At 44.7% G+C, this 14265-nt stretch overlaps 1 protein-coding gene and 1 long non-coding RNA gene across 3 annotated transcripts in view; both read left to right on the top strand.

Moving 5' to 3' along the window:
- The window catches only part of tspan18b (tetraspanin 18b), a 38577-nt gene extending 34467 nt beyond the window's left edge, over positions 1 to 4110 (top strand). For both annotated transcript variants that reach the window (XM_062547080.1, XM_062547081.1), the window contains 5 exons: positions 590 to 664; positions 786 to 884; positions 1321 to 1482; positions 2239 to 2322; positions 3151 to 4110. In XM_062547080.1, the coding sequence (XP_062403064.1) occupies positions 590 to 664; positions 786 to 884; positions 1321 to 1482; positions 2239 to 2322; positions 3151 to 3198 (468 nt within the window). In that variant the 3' untranslated portion in view covers positions 3199 to 4110. The remainder of the gene's footprint in view (positions 1 to 589; positions 665 to 785; positions 885 to 1320; positions 1483 to 2238; positions 2323 to 3150) is intronic.
- A 3174-nt stretch (positions 4111 to 7284) lies between these two features.
- Positions 7285 to 9260, top strand: LOC134093825 (uncharacterized). Its single transcript, XR_009940387.1, has 3 exons — positions 7285 to 7373; positions 8434 to 8603; positions 8729 to 9260. It is a non-coding gene; the product is annotated as an uncharacterized LOC134093825 (long non-coding RNA).
- Positions 9261 to 14265: the final 5005 nt, after the last annotated feature.

Genomic DNA, 14265 nt, shown 5'->3' with positions numbered 1-14265 from the left:
CCTTTCTCTCTCTCTGTGTGTGTGTGTGTGTGTAGGTATGTATGTGTGATCACAGGGTTAAATATGAGATTTATGAGCTAATAATCCATTCATGCTAGGCGGAGTTCCTTTCAGCCTCATGTCTGGTTCATGCTAGTTAGTAAAAGAAAAGTGATGATTGCATTCATTTACTCTCTCAACCTGGACCGTCTCCCCCTCGTTGCTGCATTATCCAAACAATGCGTCGATGGGTCTGAAAACGACAAGGTCTGACTCATCAGATTGCCGTTTGGAGGGGAAGAGATTAGCTCCAACACATTTAGCCTCATAAATACTGGATCCTCAAAGTACTGAGCACATCCAGGATATTGGTTATGGCTCGCTTGCTCTTGCTCTCTTAGCATCATAAATACGGTGTATACTGCACTGTCTACACACACACACACACACACACACACACACACACACACACACACACACACACACACACACACACACACACACACACACACACACACACACACACACACACACAAACAGGCAGGCAGGCATGCATACATCAGCTCTTCTATATTAAGGTAATTTATTTTGCCTGTCTTCCTCCGCACAGTTCTTCCTGCTTATTCTCATCATCTTCCTGGCGGAGCTGGCGGCTGCTATCTTGGCCTTCGTGTTCCGGGAGAACGTAAGTCACCTCTGTGTTATCGGCCGTCGGGCCTGAGAGAGAGAGAGAGAGAGAGTAATTGTTTTCATCAGAGCAGAGCAGCGATACCCATGTGCCCTGTCCCTTGTGTCTCTGTGCACAGCTGACCCGGGAGTACTTCACCAGGGAGCTGAAGAAACACTACCAAGGCTACAACAACACCGACGTTTTCACCTCGACATGGAACGCCATCATGAACACGGTGAGTGAGCGTTTCCCTGTCTGCAGGACCACGTCATGTCCGTCACGTCACAGGTAGTCAGTTGTCACCATAGACAGTAAAAGGTTGTCTCAGCGTCTCTTCCATTCGTTAGCACCCTAAGGCCATTGCCACCATGCTTGGTCTAAGAGGAGTAAGTATGAGCCTCTGCAGTGTGTTTGGAGTCAATATCTCTTGTTAATCATGTCAAATAAATAAAAAATAAAATGACAAATTACATTTTATGAAGATATGGATAATACACTATATTCAAATGGAGGTCATAAAAATATACATAGATACCCAAGGGGAAACTGAAGATACGGTATTATGTACATTACATGGAGTTGATAACTACTGTTGCTTTGCAAGGAGGACACCCAAGAGTAGGAAGGCTGAATCTGAATCTAACCCCACCCGCCCCTTTCTGACTCTGCAGTTTGAGTGCTGTGGGGTGAACAGCCCCGAGGACTATGAGGACAGCCTCTTCCGGGTCCTCCATCCGAACGACATGGTGCCCAAAGCGTGCTGCCGGAGGATCACTCACCCCGGGGAGGAGCAGGAGTGCCTCATGGGCAGCATGATGTTCCGCTACAACAAGGTCAGACCCCGCGCCGCCGCCACTGCCCTTGGGAATGACCTTCATCTCCATGAATGACTATGTTCTCCACATAATTGCGGCCACGTCACTTCCTCTTGACGTAAAGCGCAGTCTATAAGGACACTCAGGGCTAGATGTACAAAGAAAGCGCTAATATATGCTGTGCCTTGCCGTATTGTGTGGCATTCACTAAGTTGTCACTTCATTATGTAAACAGCACTCGTCACGCCATACATATGGCGGACTACCTGATCAATCGCTATTAACACTTCTCCTACCATTTGAATGCGCAATATTCCTTTGTTACCATTTTCCCCTCGCCCTCCCATACATTATATGCATCAGTAAGAAAAGCGCAGATAGCCATGTGCTGTGATCTATGTGCGATCAGTTTTGTATATGCGTGCAAAAATCAGAAGGAATCAGAATCAGAATAGAAAGAATAGAATAGAATATATACTTTTTTGATCCTGTGAGGGAAATTCAGTTCTCTGCATTTAACCCAATTTAACTAGTGAACACACAGCACACAGTGAACACACAGTGAGGTGAATCACAGAACCCAGAGCAGTGAGCTGCCTGCCCAACCAGCGGCGCTCGGGGAGCAGTGAGGGGTTAGGTCCCTTGCTCAAGGGCACTTCAGCCGTGGTGGACTGAAGGTCTCTCCTGTTGTTGTAGAATTTAAAAGATTGATTGAACCGAGCAGACTGCATGTCTCCTAAACACTTTTCCTTGGTCTTCCATTTTGACACACAGGGCTGCTACTCAGCAGTTGTGGACTACTTTGAGATGTACATCTATGTGGCTGGAGCTCTGACCATTGTGGTTCTGACCATTGAGGTAATATCTGAAATAAAAACAATTTAAAAAAAAAACCCATTATATTGTGTTTGTCAAAGCAAATGTGATACCCTGTACTCCTCTCTGGCTAGCCCCGCAGAAATAGCGGCTTTTGATTTGTGTCGGCCAGCTGACAATCCAGTGCCTCATGCATAGCTTCTTGGTCTAGAGAGCCCCCTAGTGGTTCCTGGGAATTATTATTGTGATTTTATAGTCCCTCTTGTGGTAAACTGATGCAATTGCAGCTTTCACTGTTCTCAATAATGGCCACCGAACTAGACCTCTGAAGTTTGCCTACAAAATAAGTTATTTGCCCATATAAGGATATCTGGGTGCCTATGGTAAGTTACATTGCAAGTTAGCTCTGGGATAGCACAAAATGTGCCGTCTTAACATACGGAAGATTACACTATCCACTCGAAGGCAGGAAAAAAGTGCGTTGAGCAAAAAGTCTGCATTTCAGACTTTTTCAAGGAGATAATTTAATTTCCCATATAGGAAAAATCCTAAGATACCTAATTTCAAAGATTGCAGCTTTTTTGTAAGCAAACTTCAGAGGTCTAGAAAAATATACTTATTACTGTGCTTGCCTGTCTAAATTCACTATACGGATAACTGGTTCCCGTCATGTCATTGTCTAAGATTAAATGATTTACCAAATGCTAACTAAGGACGACCGAAAGATAAAATGTCTGTCAAGTAGTATAAGAAACATAAGATTTTAAATGACTACATAACACAAAGTAAATGTAATGTTAACATCTGTGATGCAAGTTGTGGTGGTGTTTGTTTGTTTGTTTGTTTGTTGACTGTTTGTTTTCTCCACAGCTCTTTGCCATGGTGTTTGCGATGTGTCTCTTCAGGGGGATTCAGTGAAGACGGAGATTCAAGGAAGGACAATTTTTCAAAAGGGATATCACCAGAAGCAAGTCCATAAAAAAAAAAAACATTTGTATAAAGTTTTTTTTCTCTTTTTCCATTTTATATCTGACAAATTGAGAGAAATGTCATTGGCTGAACTGCCTGTACTTCACAGCTGGACCTTTGAGGTACTTGGTGATCAAATAACACTGAGATGCAAACACATGACAGAATAACACAAACAAAACAGCGCGCCTCAAAGAGCATATCCGGACCCATTATTCGGAGGCTCTAGAAATTGGAGTGGGGTGGGCAAAGGATCTGGAGAAGCCTGTCCGGAAAAAGAGGAGGACACTGCACTGACTTTGAATGAAGAATATTTATACTGATTAATGTTGGCTAGTCTTGTACAGAAATTTGATTCTTTTTTTAATGTTTCACTGTATGCTTAAGCTACACCCATCTTCTAAAAACACAGCCCGACCACTTCTTTCTCCTGAGACACAAGTCAAGAGCTGTGTCAAAGCCACACATTCTAAATGCTGTGTACACTGTTGTAAATTTGCCCTAGAAAACCACTTTCTACGTCTTTTTCGCCAAATGCTGAAATGTGCGCGTTAATTGTGTGTGTGTGTGTGTGTGTGTGTGTGTGTGTGTGTGTGTGTGTGTGTGTGTGTGTGTGTGTGTGTGCGTGCGTGCGTGCATGTGTTTGTGATAGGAATAGAGAGAAAGAGAGAGAGAGAAAATGACTGTGTGGCCTTTTCCATAAAACCCTCAAGCTTGAAAGCCAACTTAAGTTGCATTTTGTATTGTATTGTGATGTTTCTTGCAATAGTGATTGTATGTGATTTTAGCTGAGATGTTTGCGTATGCCTTTGTATTAGAATCTTTAAAAGTAAGGATGCCATTAAATGACTCTTCAATGTGCTCTTCGGTGTTCCTGATGTATTTCAGATTAGATTCCATGTAGGTAGAGAAAATTAAATACATTTTTCATAGGCTATTTAAAGGTACACTATGCAATATTCCCACCTTTACAAAGCCAATTTTATGGTAAACAAACTTGTAGGGAAATCGTTCACCTACAGTAGCATCGCTATACAGCAAAGACGTAGCGAGTTGCTACTAAGACAACCAGCCATGCAACTTCAAGAAGGACAAATCTTTGTTATCCTTTAACAAAACAAAAAAATGAGGGTTAAATTCCCAGCTTCCACCATTGTGCCCTTGAGCAAGGCACCCCAAGTTGCTCCGGGACAAGGTACTTTGCAATATAATTGACATAATTCATTTTGGATAAAAAGTTGGAGAAACAGGTGGGTCAAGGGAAGCAGACCAAAACAAATCAAGTTATGAAGGTGAGACCAAGAGGAAAACGTGGGGCAAGAGAAACCAATGCTGAAGATCAAAGACAATGGACTAGGAAATAAAAGAGGTAAAGAACCCTAGAGATGAGGGAATGGACTGGTTTGAAAACATAAAACAGAAAAGGTGAAAGGAAAGAGAGAGTTTGGACAAGGGATAGAGAGTTATGAAGTTATGAGGGACTATTCAAGGAATGAATGAGTGAAAAAAACAAGAGAGAAATGGAACATGGGGGGGAATTAGATGACTGGCTGGGAAACATTTACAGCTAGAATGACTCTGCATTCACAGTCCTGAATTTCAGATGACCTATTGTGTAGGCTACTTGTGTGGCGAGGCATGTAATATATCGATAATAGAATTGAAAGGAATCCTACCAGAATGTGCCACAAGGCATTCTTCAGAAATCAAATCAATTCATCTTAGAGTCCAAGGAAACATTCACACTAAATTTGAAGCATGTGTCTCAAGGCTTTGTTGAGATATAGTATTCAGAAGAATGTGACTTTCATGGTCACAGTGACCTTGAACCACACTTTGACCTTTGAACTCCATGGCTATCGCCTCCATGGAGGAATAAAGATGTCCAAAAAAAGAGTGATTGGTAAAAAGAGAGGGCCAAGTGAGCCTACAAATCATCAGAGGAAGTGCAGCGCATGAACTGGGAAAGCAGCAGCAATGACTGAAGAACCAGAGCTGGTGGGACAAACACAGGCAGAGCACAAAGCCAGAGAGAGAGTTGAGGCAGGGGAGGGAGGCGTACAAGAGTCAGTGTGACCCACTGATCTACAGTATAAAGAATACCTGGAGAGACTATACTATCCCATTGTTTATGGCGTGACAAGGCCAAATGATAAACCTACAGAGGTCTGAATGCCCCACATAAAAGTGTGACCAGGCCAAATGATAAACATAGGTCACTAAGAAATCTGAGCCCACATAAAAGTGTGACCCAGCTAAACGATTAACCTACAGAGGTTAGGCTACTGCAGAGGTAAATACCTCAAAAGTTTCTCTTTTCATATTCCATGGAGATGACCGAGGACTGTGACATCCAAAGTTAGGATTCCTAAGTTAGGAAATTCTTAAGTAAAGATAGGATTTTGACGTACTGTAAATGCAGTTAGCTCCTTTAATACCAAAAATCCTAAATGCCATCCTAAACAGAGATAAGATTTCAGAGTTAGGACGTTTCTGTAATGAGGCCCCAGGCCTGCATGTGTATGTAATACAGTTGACTATTTCATATTGATTTTTATTTTGACTCACATTTTACACGATTGTCATATTGACTTACATTTAATTATCTTTAATGTCAACCGTCTAATTGAGTGCCTGTCACTTTAAAAGAATGTGAGAGTAATTAGGCCTCAGGTAGGTTATTTGGCTAGTGTAAAATGGGCATAATGCATAGGAATATGAGGAAGCAAAGCATGTTTTCTATGTAATGTAAGTAGGCCTAGTTTAAATAAATGTTCTAAAACCAAACAAGTGGAAGAACACAGTATTAGTAGCCTAGTTATTGGGTGCTACACAGACTGAAGTCGGAGACCAAGACTAAATGTTTTGCAATTTAAAAACGGGATTACTCGGGAATGGCTTCTTGTGGAGAAGTGCTTCTCATGTAGCCTAAATTCACGTTGATTTTCTCGCGAACCCTTACAATACCGTCGGAAAGCTAAGACGTGCAGTCTACAAGTGACACGCATCAGTATGACTAGTAGCCTAGACCAGAGACACATAGCCTACTTCGTGAGCAATCCGACAGAGATGAATGAGTGTGCATTTTGCATTTTTTGCCCGTCGCATATCATTTCTCTGAGGGGCAGGGGTTATCTCTGGGGAGTGGAAAGGCGAATCAGTTCAGTTTGTTCTTTAATGGCGAATTGGTTAGACTCTACATCAGCATCAAGTTTGACAGCTAGAGTAGCGTCCCGGAAGTAGCAACGGTGGTTTACTTGGAATAGACCTCTGAAGTTCGCCTACAAAAAAGCCACCATCTTTGCCCAAATAAGGAGATCCGGTATCTTGAGATTTTTTCTATGGGAAAATAACATGGGGATTTTCAATAATCGCACCTGTTAAACTCCCGCGGGGATGATGACATTTGAGACGCAGACGTTTTTCACCACACAGTTTTGTCCACTGCCGTCTAGTGGATACTGTGATCTTCGGCAGGTGAAGACGGCACACTTTGATCTTTGCTACCCCTAAGCTAACTTACAATGCAACTTGCCATAGGCAGTTAGCTTCAATTAACTCCCGGATCTCCTTATATGGGCAAAGATGGCAGCTTTGGATCCTTTTTGTAGGCGAACTTCAGAGGTCTAGTAGCCTACGTCACACTAACGGTGGCATAAAGGCTATTATGACATGTAAAACGATAAGTGATGTCATAATGGTTACCATGGACACATGTAGCTCTATAAATCCTGAAGTGAGATGGTCTACTCAGAGCCATATAAAGAGAGAGTTGCGACAACCCGGGTACAGAAAATTCGGTTTGTGACGTGGTTCGTGTAACTTCAAGTAGTTCAAATCCTATTCAAATAGTTCCCGGAAGCGATTTTGACTGTTCGTTAGAATCTTAAAATAACCGTCTTTTACTGTCTGTTAACGAGTGTTCGATCCTAACTTCCGGGAACTATTGTTGAGAAAATATGGAACATTAGCGTCAATGGAGTTGTCGCAACTCTCTCTTTATATGGCTCTGGGTCTACTCATTTATCAAGTTCTGACTGACAGAGCAGCACATAAGTCTACTTGCTTCGATGGTCAATGTTGTTACAAAGAAAGTTTTGATCCAGTGGTAAGATTCCACACAGGTATGTTTTACATTGAACTATAAATACCAGCGTATTTGATACATATTTTGTATGGCCGTGGGTTTATGATAAAAAAAAATGGCACTTGAGGAACATGATAGCACATTTTATGCCACAGGGTTCACTCAAAGTGCTTTATAGATGATTAAAGGGATAGTTCGGATTTTAAGACACAAATTTGTATGGGTTCCCTGTCAGCAACGTAGTGCATCAGCACTGACTTACCCCCGACAGCGTCCTGTGAGCCGAGATCCAGCCGGTTTTAGATCGTTTTTGATGCTGAAGAAAGTAGTCCGGCAAGTTTCTGGGGTCACGAAAGTAAAGTGTTTTTCTTCTCAAAACCATATGCGTTCAACAGAGTGATATATTTGCACCACAAAAACGTTGTCCAGGAAAAATTCAAACCTCGTTATCACTTACTTATTTTTCGCGATTCCTATCACTGCGCGCTACTGACAGCTGGACAACGTTTTTGTGGTGCAAATATATCACTCTGTTGAACGCATATGGTTTTGAGAAGAAAAACACTTTACTTTCGTGACCCCAGAAACTTGCTGAAGAAAATAGTCCGGCATCAAAAACGATCAAAAACCGGCTGGATCTCGGCTCACAGGACGCTGTCGGGGGTAAGTCAGTGCTGATGCACTACGTTGCTGACAGGGAACCCATACAACTTCGTGTCTTAAAATCCGAACTATCCCTTTAAGTACGGGATAATATCAAAATAACAAATAATAGGCTATATACAGAATACAAAATGTTACGTAAAAAATAAAATAAAGAGTACATAACAAAGAAAGCAATGGTAGTAATTAAAACGGAGTAGTTTTAAATGTACAATTTGTGAATTGGTTGTTTGATTTATTTGTCATGCCTATATGTTACTGTAATCAAATAGAACTGGCAATTCTGTAACCTCCAGTGAAATATCACAACTCGGGTGCAATTAGCCTACTATGTCCAGTGTCCAGTGTATAATTTCTTAACAATAAGTGCATTAGGGAAAGGTATTCATGTTCCCAAGCAATTGAACTACAGTAATCCTCACATGCTGTCACAGAGCCAGGAAATGGACGACTGGTTACAGTCAACGCTGCAGACAGTCCATGACCGACTTCCTGAAGAACTCCGTCAATCCCTGATGAAGGGAGGTCCAGTTGATGACCCCTTCGATCAAATCTGCACAAATGTTGCACGAGAAGAGGATGAGAGCACTGCCGTTACTTCAAGGTATGAATTCCTGAGACATAACTGATCACTGAAATTCAACATTTAAAAATCCATTTGAGCATCATGGTTCACATTCTTTAGCCCTGTGCTTCATGGATTTTAACATCAAGAAACTTTTTTCACAGGGCTGAGAGCTCAAGGACACTGAAAAGAGGCAAAGGGGGCGGTGTGGGCCGAGAATGTGCCTATACTGTGAAGCCAAAGGCCACCAATAACAAGCAGGGCAGGCAAATGGACAGAGTGAGGCAACAACCAAAGATGGAGAGTCAGAGAGACACTCTAGGATATCTAGAGAGGGTGAGAGAGATGGAGAGACTCTCGGACTTTGAAATGCACCAGGGGAGAATGAGAGAGATGGAGAGAATGAGAGAGATAGAGAGGAACAGAGAGAGGGAGCTGGAGGAAGAATGGATCAGACTGAGAAAGAAGAAGCAAGAGGAAGAGAAGAGGAAAGGAAAGGAACAGGCGAAACAATTTGAAGAGCAAAAGAGGCATGCGGAAATGCTGAGAGATATTGATGGAGAATTCCAACAGTTCAAGGCAACATTGATGGAGAAGGAGCGGATGCTCGAGAAGGAGCATCCGCTCCCTCCGGAGCTGGAGGAAGAATGGATCAGACTGAGAAAGAAGAAGCAAGAGGAAGAGAAGAGGAAAGAAAAGGAAAGGGAGCTGTATGAGGGACAGGAGAAACAATTTGAAGAGCAAAAGAGGCATGCGGAAATGCTGAGAGAGCTTGATGGAGAATTCCAACAGTTCAAGGCAGCATTTTTGGAGAAGGAGCGGATGCTCGAGAAACAGAGAGCAATGGCTCAGAGAAGAGAGGAGGAACTCCTGGGACGTGAAAAGGATTGGGAAGAGAAAAGGATTGCAAGGCAGAAAAAGAATTCAATTCAATTCAATTAAAAAAACTTTATTCATCCCCAAGGGACAATTAAGAAGCACGCTGAGCAGTCCAGATCACAATAAACAGCAAACACTCACACATACACACACGCACACACACACACACACACACACACGCATGAGACAAATAAATAAATAATAAATAATGCAACTTTAAAGTGCAGTGCATTCATGTCCTTCAGGCCAATCAAGTCCAGTCCAACCCTCCACACAGTTAATACTTAGGAGGTGAGTGGTAGGTGGAGGGTGATGGGTGGTTGGGTGGGGCTGGGTTGAAGTGACTGGATGTGGATGGGCTGGGGGCATTGGGTGGGGCTGGGATTGGGTGCGGCTCCACACAGTTCTTGGGCCAGCGATGGCTGCGAGTTGAGCAGGAGGACAGCCCTGGGCACAAAGGTTGCCCTCCTTCTCTGAGTCCTGCAGCCCGGGCATCGGAGACGACGCCCAGAGGGGAGCCACTCAACTGTGGAGAAGAGGGGGTGAGATGGGTCCTGAAGGATCCTGCTGGCTTTCCTCAAGGTCTGTTGCTCACAGAGGGTGGAGAGAGGTCTTAGAGGAAGACCAATGATTCTGGAGCAGAGCTTGACAACACCAGACAGCCGCTTCCTATTTTGGAGTGAGATGGAATGAAGCCAGCATGTGAAGGAGAAGGTGATGATGCTCTCTATGAAGGAGTAATAGAATGTTGTGAGGATGTTTTTGCTCACACTGAAGGAGTTCAGCTTGCTCAGGAGGTACTGACGTTGCTGGCATTTTTTCATAATCTCATCTGTGTTGTGGTCAAACTTCAATTGGTGGTCAAACACTGTACCCAGGTACTTGTACCTCTCCACTACTTCCACTGGTTTGCCGTGAATGATGGAGACTTCAGTCTCAGCCAGCTCCCTCTGTCTTTTAGAGAAGGTCACTACCATCTCTTGGGTTTTGGTCACATTAAGCTCCAGACATGATCTGTCACACCAATCCACAAAGTCACTTAAAGACGACCTGTGGTGCTGGGAGGAGCCAGACAGAAGGGACAGGAGGACCGTGTCATCGGCAAACTTAACAAGATGGCAGTTGTGATGGGTATCGGCATTCATCAGTGTAGAGAATGAACAGAAGAGGGGAGAGAACGCAGCCCTGTGGTGAACCAGTTGAAGTGTAGATGGGATCGGAAAAAATGTTGTTAACCAGCACTCTCTGTGGCCTGTTAGTTAGAAAATTCAGGATCCAAAGAATGAGGCTGTTATCAAGATGAAAGCGGGTGGTGAGTCTTTCAACTAGAATATGTGGCTGCAGGGTGTTAAATGCAGAGGAAAAATCAGCAAACAGCAACCTGGCTGTTGTGTTCGGGGCTTCAAGATACTTGTGTATGGTGTCTATGATAAAAGCTTTTGCGTCGTCCACCCCTCTCCTCGCCCGATATGCAAACTGGAGCGGATCCAGCTCAGAGTCCACTACTGTAACAATGTGATTTTTAACTACCCTCTCCAAGGCCTTCATTACAAGGGACGTCAGAGCGACAGGCCTGAGATCGTTCGGCATCTTTACAGTGCTTTTTTTGGGGAGGGGGATGACAGTGGAGTGCTTCCACAGCTGGGGAACTGTGCAGCTGGCAATAGAGCTCTGGAAGAGGAGCTGGAACACTCCCCCTGACTGGTTAGCACAGTACTTCAGAGTTCGGCCACAGATCTTATCGGGTCCAGGTGCAGTGTTGACTTTGGTCCTCTTCAGGACTCTCACCACCTCTTCAGTACTAATATTCAGAGCAGAGCCACCAGTTTCCAGTGAAAGAAAGACAGAAAGAGGCAAATAGAGATGGAAAAACATCTTGAAATGCAAAAGCAACAAGAGCAGGAAGTGGAGAAAGAAAGAGAGATTGCATGGCAGAGAGAGAAAGATAGAGAGAGGCAAATAAAAATGGAAAAACAGCTTAAAATGGAAAAGCAACAAGAGATGGAGAGAGAGAAAGAGACTGCATGGCAGAAAGAACTTGAAAGGCAAAAGGAGATGGAGAGAGAAACTGACATGCAGAAAGAGAGACACGAACAGCATCTCGTGGAAGAACAGGACCTGGAGCAACAGCAGATGGCGCTAAAGATCCCAATCCTAGAAAATGATCAACTTGAGGAGGTCACTAGGCAGAGGTCTGAATCCCATGACACAATGGAAAATGGAGCAATCCCGCTCCTTGCAAAGGTGGGACGTTCTAGACCATTGTATCAGCCTGTTGTCCAGTCCACTAGATGTCAAAAGCCAAAACGCCGCCGTGGGAAGAAAGACAGAGAGAGGCCAATAGAGATGGAAGATCAGCTTGAATGGGAAAAGCAACAAGAACAGGAGATGGAGATGGAGAAAGAGATTGCACGGCAGAAAGAGAAAGACAGAGAGAGGCCAAAGGAGATGGAAAAACAGCTTGAATTGGAAAAGCAACAAGAGATGGAGAGAGAGAAAGAGACTGCATGGCAGAAAGAACTTGAAAGACAAAAGGAGATGGAGAGAGAAAATGACATGCAAAAAGAGAGACACGAACAGAATCTCATGGAAGAGCAGGACCTGGAGCAACAGCAGATGGCGCTAAAGATCCCAGAAGACACAGGTCAGTGGGCACAGCTTGAGGAGGAGGACAATGAACCTCAAGTTTGTACAGACGGAGAGCTACCCGTGGGCTACTGGAGTCGGTTGAGTCACATACCAGATGTGAGGGATGAGGAGCTGGCTGAAAACGCTTCACTGAAAGGGCTTCACTCAGGTGACGAGATTTCAGCAGCAGAAGAGACGGCACAGAAGCCCAAGAGTGTGAGGAGGAGAATGATGGGGTGGGTTAACAAAAAAGTAAAAACCTACTACCAGACAAAAATTGAGAGGACACACGAGAGAGAAGAGAAGGAGGGAGGACACATCTACTCTGCATGTAAGATATCCAACATGTTCATGTTTCACTTGTGCATCCATAAAGAATTTGTTGACAAAGAAATGTAACATCTTCAAAAAGAATCACTGTTCTTTTGTGTAACCAACATTTTGTTCTCTGTTCAGGGTATCTAGATGCACCCATTTCCAGAGCAGAGAGGGAGCAACAAAAGAGAGAGGAACTCCTGAGGTCAAAGGAGAAACGGCAGCAGAGGGAAGAGTCCTGGAGAAAGTGGGAGGCTAAAAGGGCTGAGAAAAAGGAGAAGAAGAGGGCTGAAAAGCAAGAAAAATTGGTGAGGAAGATAAATAAAAAACAAGAACACAAGCAGCAAAGACAGGACATATATGACAATATTCGACAACGACGTGAACAAAAGTTGCAACGAGAGGCTGCTCTCAACCGGGTCTGTATACTGTTCTTTTGTCTTTTTTTCCAGATGTTCATTTCATAGTCATGTCATGCTAAAAGATGTTTGTTCATTTCAGTGAGCAGTTCTGAAAGATTTGCCTTCAAAAAGGATGGAAGACTGTCTGATTGTCAGAGTTGTGGCACAGGCTCAGACCCAACTGCAAAGGCAGGACTCGAAGAAGTTCTTGAAACAGCGCGGGGTCGGAACCGCTGCCACTGGAGAGCGCGGGGTCGAAACCGCTGGCGCTGGAGAGCGCGGGGCCGGAACCGGTGGCACTGGAGTCAGGGGCACTGGGGAGCGCGGGGACTCGGGACATGGGCGCCGGAGAGCGCGGGGCTGGGACCGGCGGCACTGGGGAGCGCGGGGTCTGAACCGCTGCCACTGGAGAGCGCGGGGTCGGAACCGGCAGCACTGGAGAGCGCGGGCCAGAACCGCTGGCACTGGAGAGTGCGGGGTCGGAACCGCTGCCACTGGAGAGCGCGGGGTCGGAACCGCTGCCACTGGAGAGCGCGGGGTCGGAACCGGCGGCACTGGAGAGCGCGGGGTTGGAACTGGCGGAGCAGAGCGCGGGGCTGGAACCGCTGGCACTGGAGAGCGCGGGGTTGGAACCGGCGGCACTGGAGAGCGCGGGGTTGGAACTGGCGGAGCAGAGCGCGGGGTCGGAACCGCTGGCACTGGAGAGTGCGGGGCCGGAACCGGCGGCACTGGAGAGCGCGGGGTCGGAACCGCTGGTACTGGAGAGCGCGGGGTCGGAACCGGCGACACTGGAGAGCGCGGGCCGGAACAGGAGGCAGTGGTGAACGTGGGGCTGGGACCGGAGGAGCCAGGGTTTGGGAACACTCATCCTCCACCGACCACTCGTCCTCAGTCGACCACTTGTCCTCAGTCCACCACTCCTCTTCGGTCGACCACTCCTCTTACAAACAAACTAAAAGTACAAAACCCCAAAACCCAAACCCCAAACCGTGACACTGATGGATAAAAATGTTTTTTCAGTGATTTTATTTCTTTCACTCAAAATTGTATGATTAGTCAATAAAACATATTGCAAGCAATGGGATATTTCCTATCAATAACTGGTGGAATGTTGTTGATGTTGAGTATTGTTTTTCTAAACTAATTTTTACTTGAATTGAAGTAATTCAATTGAATAGAATCAATCAACAGCTTGAAATTCATGAGCAAAGACAGCTTGAAAGGCAAACAGAGAATAAGAGCAATATATTTACTAGCAAGAGATACAGTACATAGAAAGAATACCATGGAAATACAGGAGCTGGAGCAATCAAAATATTGCAGGAAAATGATAAATCTACAGATCTAACCAGATCTCTTCCTACTGTACCTATGAAGAGATCTGAATACCCATAGCCTGGGTGTTCCCATGCTGCCTTGCGCTTGATTTGATTCACGCTGGCAGCCTGGAACTATACCGCCCTAATTTTTGCCTCAGA

The sequence above is a fragment of the Sardina pilchardus genome, chromosome 10 (assembly GCF_963854185.1).
Source record: "Sardina pilchardus chromosome 10, fSarPil1.1, whole genome shotgun sequence".
NCBI lineage: Eukaryota > Metazoa > Chordata > Actinopteri > Clupeiformes > Clupeidae > Sardina > Sardina pilchardus.
This window is presented reverse-complemented; position numbering and strand designations above follow the sequence as displayed.